Source organism: Nicotiana sylvestris, chromosome 11, assembly GCF_000393655.2.
Source record: "Nicotiana sylvestris chromosome 11, ASM39365v2, whole genome shotgun sequence".
NCBI classification, from domain to species: Eukaryota; Viridiplantae; Streptophyta; class Magnoliopsida; order Solanales; family Solanaceae; genus Nicotiana; species Nicotiana sylvestris.
Window position 1 is genome coordinate 146,847,858 of NC_091067.1, and position 6,696 is coordinate 146,854,553.

General features: G+C 37.6%; 1 protein-coding gene across 1 annotated transcript; it reads right to left on the bottom strand.

Moving 5' to 3' along the window:
• Positions 1 to 240: 240 nt before the first annotated feature.
• LOC138881807 (uncharacterized) lies at positions 241 to 2,530 on the bottom strand. The gene is made up of 4 exons (XM_070162084.1): positions 2,101 to 2,530; positions 1,749 to 1,981; positions 1,099 to 1,200; positions 241 to 411 (listed from the first exon to the last, which is right to left on the bottom strand). The coding sequence occupies exons 1-4, from the start codon at positions 2,528 to 2,530 to the stop codon at positions 241 to 243; spliced, it is 936 nt and encodes a 311-aa protein (XP_070018185.1).
• Positions 2,531 to 6,696: the final 4,166 nt, after the last annotated feature.

Consider the following 6,696-nt stretch of genomic DNA (forward strand, 5'->3'; position numbering starts at 1 on the left):
CTGATGCAAGCTACATTATTTCCCATCTTCACTTGAATCTTTTTGATGAAGGCAACAAAAACTTCAAAAGTTTCATCCTTGGTTCTAAGAAACAAAGTCCAGGTGAATCTGGAGTAGTCATCAACTATCCTCTGCTTGTCACTCTCATAGGCCCACATAGATCCGTGTGAAGAAGATCAAGTGGCCTTTAGGTACTTACTTCCTTTTTGGGCTTGAATGAGGATCTGACTTGCTTCTCTTTTATACATGCATCTTACACACTTTGTGATCCTTGAAGCTTGACTTGCGCAGACCACGAACCAAGTCCTTCCTGACCAATTTGTTCAACAACGTAAAGCTTGCATGACCCATCCTCATGTGCCATAATTCAGCATCATCATCAAAAACACATAGACAGTTGAGATCATCATTCTACAGATACTCAAAATCAACAACATAGATATTTTTGTATCGTTTTGCCACTAACACCCCTCACCAGTCACGAGGTTTGTGATTGCACATATTTTTAACAAAAAATCCACCTTGTTTCCCTTGTCACAGATCTGGGAAACACTTAGCAAGCTGTAGTTCAATCCGTTCACGTAGTACACATTTTTGATTGAGTGAGAGAGAGACTTCCCAATCCTTCCAACTCCCAGAATGTATCCTTTCTTACCATTTCCAAAGGATACACTCCCTCATTGCAGGGCCTTAAGTGAAAGGAAATCATTTGTACTTCCAGTCATATGCTTTGAGCAACTGCTATCCATGTTATATTGTAGGCTGCTCCCTTTCACTATTCCTTGCACAAGAAAATCAGGAGTTAGACTTAGGAACCCAAATGAGTTTGGGTCCCTTGTAATGAGGAAAAGGGTGAATTAGGGCTCTTTTGGTCCAAGCAAGCATATTACAGTTTTTATGTGAAGGACCAAGTTCCTTAGCAGTAGTTATTTTTTCAGCAAAGACGCTATTTTTCTATTGATATTGGAATCTGTCCTTACACGTTTCCTTAAATTGTCGGTGTTACTACAATGAGTGCATAGCCAATTGTCAGGTACAATGACATACTTGCTATGAGGGTTGTAGGGAGTCTTCTTCCTTTGAAACCCAATTCCCTACCTGTTTCCCCCCATTGTTTGTGTACATGGCAGTGATAGCATCAGAGGACCAGGTCCACTTGAGTGATATTTCAAGATCACTCTTAACTCTTCCTAGTTCTTCCTGAAGTTTTTTTATTTTTTCTCAAGATTAACACACAGACTAGATTTCACTGATTCCAACTCATTTTCAAGCTTAAGATGTGCCTCACTTGTAAACTCCTTTCCCTTTTGACTGTTCCCAGGCCTATTATCCATTTTAAGTTCCTCAATTGTTTCCTTTAGGTCCACTACCACCACTAATAGGTCATCTGTCTCATGCTCAATGTTAGCAACTCTCTCAATTAAGACTTATTTTTCCTTTCTGACACACTCAATGGTCTCTTTTAGATCTACCATAATAACTATTAGATCATCCCTCTAATGTTCTATATTTGCAATTTTTTCATCTAAGGCTTCCTTTTCTTTTTCCAGGTTCTTAATTGTTTCCTTTAAATCAACCACAACGATTACTAGGTCATCTCTAGACTGGTCTGCTTCTCCTAATTCCACAGTTAAAACATCTTTATCATTTATAAGACTATGATAATCATCAATTAACACATTTGTCAAAGACATGGGTTTTTTAGGAGAGTAAGATTTTAGATTTCTCTAAACATCCAGAAAATTTACCTCATCATCGTCTTTATCTTCATCTTCATCATCATCAGACTGAGCCATCAAGGCAAAGATTGAGTCATACTCAGTTGCTTCACTTTCTACTGCCATCATTGAACTATCATCATGATCATTTTCTTCTTCAGATTCGCTGGAGGAGTCTCCCCATGCAGCAAGAGCTTGCTTCACAACATTGTCAGCGACATTTTTCCTCTTCAAGCATTTATTAGGAACTAGGTTCCTCTTGGCTATTTTGTCAAAGTTATTTTTTATTGATCTTGCTTTACGAGAGGGCAATCCTTGATGAAGTGTCCTGGCTTGCCACATTTATGGCAGAGGTCATAATTTTTTGGCTTGCTAGAACTACCCCTTTTTGGAATGCCTCCATTCCTGCGAACCATTTTCTGGAATCTTTTTGTCAAATAAGCCATATCACCATCCTCACCACTTGAATCATTGTTATCTGTCTTGAGGACCAGGTTCTTCTCCTTTTTGGGCTCTCTTCTTTCATTGTCCTTCTTCTTCTTCTTCTTCTTCTTTTTCATTTCATATGTTTTCAAATTTCCAACAAGTTCATTTATGGTCAGCGCCTGCAAGTTCTTTGCCTCTGTGATAGCGTTCACCTTACTTTTGCAGGACCTGGGTAGGACACTGAGAATTTTTCTGACAAACTTGTTTCTTGGAATGATTTCCCTAAGAGAGTGGAGCTCATTGATGATATAGGTGAAGCAAGTATGCATATCTTGAATAGATTCATCGTCCTTCATCCTGAAGAGCTCGTATTCAGTTGTAAGCATGTCAATATTTGATTGCTTGACCTGTGTTGTTCCTTCATGAGCTGTCTGAAGAGCTTCCTAGATTTCTTTTACTGATTGGCATGCCGATATCCTATTATATTCATCAGGACCAATGCCACAAACAAGAATTTTCTTTGCACGAAAATTCTTTTCTATGGACTTTTGATCAACGTTATTGAATTCCTTCCTCGTTTTGGGAATGGTTACAGCTGGATCGCCAACAATCTTTGTAGTAACAAAGGGTCTATCACAAATAACATCCCAAAGCTCGGAGCCTTCAGCCATTATAAAGTCATGCATCCTAGTCTTCCACCATCCATAATATTGGCTGTTGAACCTTGGTGGTCTGTAAGTAGACTAGCCTTCTTCGAAGTTTGGCGGAGCAGCCATGAGGTGTTAGCCTGATAGAAAGAACCCGCTATGATACCAATTGATAGAATTTAAGGGTCCACCAAACTATATAACTAGGTTCTCTATTAGTTTCCACAGAACGCACGCACACTGCTGTAAGTAAATGACGCATAAGAGTTTTACGTGGAAAATTCTCAGCTCAACGGGATTAAAAACCATGCCCTACCCTTGTAGGATTTCAACTTCACTACCGAGCAACTTTAGATTACAACCTATGTAACCTAGGAATTAACCTCTTAATTTCTCACTAACTTGTAACACTCTATTACAAGTCACTTTGTAATGACTTTATTACTAAGACTTTACAACTCGACTAACTCTAGCCAAGACACAAACACAAGGGTTTATGATTTATAAAGGATTTCCTACACAATGCTTTTAAGTAAGCTAAGTAGGAATTACAAGTAAGAGCTTTTACAAAGTTACAACTCAACTAAGGACATATAATAACTTGATATGGGGAACTGGTCCATAGCAGTGTTGTTCTTTGTTCTTGATGCATTTGAGAATCATTTTCTGGATGGTCAATCACCGTGAGAGTGCTTGAGTAAATTCTTTAAGTATTCAAGTGATTTATTTTACCCTCCTTGATTTAATAATTTATTTGTGATATTGTAAGCACGTAATTTTTGTCCTATATGAATTATTCCAACAAATTCAAAACAAAATAATTTCTTTCAGTGTTTACAACTTTGTTGGATTTTGTGGCATTTTTGTTAATTATTTGCATTTGTCTGTGCACGTTTATTTTATTTAATTCATGAAAATACAAAAATATCATGCACTGCATTAAAGATTTAATTTTATATTTTTTAGATTAATTAGTAAATTAGTTTATTTTATAAAAAAATGAAAATCACAAAAATAGTTCATTTTGCATTTTAACTTTTTAATTTTGAATTGTATAGTTTTCTTTAAATTTAGGATTTAATTAATTATTGTAAATATCATGATGAGTGATTAATCTAATTGGGTAGGTTAATTTAGTTTTAAAAAAATTATTAATTTATTTAGGTTTTATTTTAATTTTGAAAAAGAAAAGAATTTTGAAATTGAAAAAGAAAAAGAAAGAAATAAAAGAAAATCCAAATTTAGGCCGTTACAATTGATTTTCCCCAGGCCCAAGTGTTAAACACCCATTACCCGTTAAAATTGGCCCAAACCCGTCCCAAAACCCGGGTCCAACCTGGTCCGCCCCCCTTTATCAAAACGACCCCGTTTCGTTGACGATAGATCAGGACCGTCGAGGTTTGTTGATTGCACGGTCCCGAAGCTTGGATCACTTGATATTTAAGTGTCCAAACGTGCCCCCTACCCCCTCTCATCTCTTTCACCAGACTCTCATGATTCCCGCCGGAACCGCCGGCGGCGGTGCTCTGATCGACCCCAAATTTACACCAAATGTTCCCCTCCACCACCCCATCCCAGATCTCCGTTCAGTTTCCTTCAAATATACCCAGAACCTCTCGAATCTCAGTTTATAGGTCGAAACCCTAGCGCCGCCACAGTTTCTCCGGTGGCGCCGCCGCCTCTGTTCAACCCCAAATTGACACCCTAGGACCGTCTTCCCTCCCTCATTCCAAATCCTCACTCTGTGTCCTTCAAATCACCCAGGAACTGTTCGAATCTTAAATCCAAATAAACCCCTGATTCCCAAGAGGTCCCCTGTTCGTTTCTGCTTGAAGATTTGGGTTCGTTTCGAGGTTATTCGTGTGTTCTTATTAAGAACACACGATTAGCATCGTAGCAGGCCAGAAAATCCGAAGAGTTTGAAGGTTCAAATCCCATTCCTCAAATCGCTCGAGTCCTAGTAGGTAATCTCGTTCTGTTTTCTTTGTTTAAATTAGTTTTCTTTCTGTTTTTCCCTCTACCCGTTTCTCTGTTTCTTCTTTTCTCCAGGATTCTTATTTATTTTATTTTTTTTATTTCTTGTTTCCATTCAGTCGTGCATGTTTAGTTTTGGAAATTGTTTTAGTCATTTTGGTTAGTGTCTGTTTAGCAAGACATTTAGTTAACTGGTTAATTGTGAAAATGTTCCTTGGGCCTACGATTTGTTTGAGCTTGCATATTTTATTCTGCTCATTAGTTCTACCTGTAGTTCTTGTGTTGGGGCTTTTGAATTAGAATATGGTCCAAGGGGAAGGGATTGGCCCAGTTTTGAATTGGAACCTTGGGTCAGATTGACCCCAACTCATTTGAGTTCAAGGTAAAAATAGGGCAATTAAGGGTTAGTTTGGGTAAAAGACATAGGGAATCTCTGAGTTAATTGCTAAGAAGTTGCCTAGAAGCTGCAGAATGTGCTAACTTGATCCACAAGTCAGTAATTCGGGGGCCCTTTAAGCAAAAAGAAAAACTGAAAAGGACTAAAATGAAATAAACTAAACCCCAAAGCTGCCCTAGTGACTTGTTTATAAAGTCTTAGTTACTTGCAGCTCAATTCAGATTTTTAAGAGCTAAAGAATCTCTGAAAATTCTAGACAAAAAAAATTTTCAAAAAAAAGGTACTGTTCTATTGAGTTCTATTGCTAACTTCTGAAGTTTTCATGATAATACAACAAGCCCTGATTAGATGACCTTAGAAATGAATTAAAATCAGCCTGGTTTGAAGTTTTCCTGGTCTATTGGTTGGATCGAATTGGTTTCTGGTTGTTTATTTCAATTTCTGGGTTTGAAATTTGATTTTTGGAGCTGATGACTAGTTCTGTTGATTTGCTTTGCTGCTGACCCTTACTCTTGTTACTGCGTTGCTGATCTTCTTACCCTTTCTTACTTGTGCTCTCAGGTACCTATTTAACTCTTCTCAATGTAAAAACCTTGTGATATGGAAATCTTAAAGACTTGAAGCATGTTGGCCATTTGTTCTCATTGTAGGAGTTAATTTGTCTTTGTTTTGAGACTTTAGTTTGAATATATTCATGTTTGTATGTTGATCAGTGACACTGCTCTTTGGGGGTTGAGTCTGATTTGAAATAGACATGAGGTTCAATTTGGTCGAATGTGCTGTAACCTGAAAACCAGTGATGTATAAATAGACTTTGTCCTGATATTTATGTTTTGAATCTGCCTGAAAGCTTAAACATTATATTCGTTTAGTTGAGTCAGTGATGAAGTTCTTCATATAACTTTGAGCAGCAACTCGTTTAATTATATGGTTGAATGACCAAAATCAGTAGATATGGTTGCCCCTGTGCATGAATAATATGATTAACTATGTTGTTATGAGGTTTAAATTGTTAAATTCCACCGCCTATTGTTAGTAATCAGAATTGGAACTCACGAGTGCTTCCATGATAAAATCATTAATGGGTGTTATCTAACTGATTAATGATGAGTTAAAAATGATTCCCAAGCTTGCTTGTATAGGTACTAATCCTGTTCTTGGCTGACGTTGTAGGGACTCGATGTTGGGCCTTGACTCAACAGCTGCATGGCTCCAAATTTGGGCTTACCTTGAGGCCCAGTTCGGAAAGTTGCTTTGAATTAGCGTCGGGCCTTTTCTTTCGTTTGGGACACCAACCCTGTCGGGTTGGCCCAAACCCTTTATGCAACGAATTAATTTTCCCTCACATAAATCTTCTTAGTTCGTTTAAATGGAACCTTTAACTACATTTAGTGTTAATTAATTAAGCCCCCTTAACTAGATTGAAGGGGAGCCACGTTAGATTATACGAATAGTTTGTGGCCCCTTCGAAATTTAGTCTGAATTTCCCTTTAAAATAGGATTCTAGGCGTTCCAAGACCAATAAAATCTCAAA

Coding starts and splice junctions, on each gene's coding strand:
- LOC138881807 (XM_070162084.1), bottom strand. CDS start 2,530: ATGCTTACAACTGAATACGAGCTCTTCAGGATGAAGGACGATGAATCT. Junction 1,982..2,100: donor TGGAGGCATTCCAAAAAGGG/GTAGTTCTAGCA, acceptor TTGACAAAATAG/CCAAGAGGAACCTAGTTCCT. Junction 1,201..1,748: donor AAGATAAAGACGATGATGAG/GTAAATTTTCTG, acceptor AAAAAACTTCAG/GAAGAACTAGGAAGAGTTAA.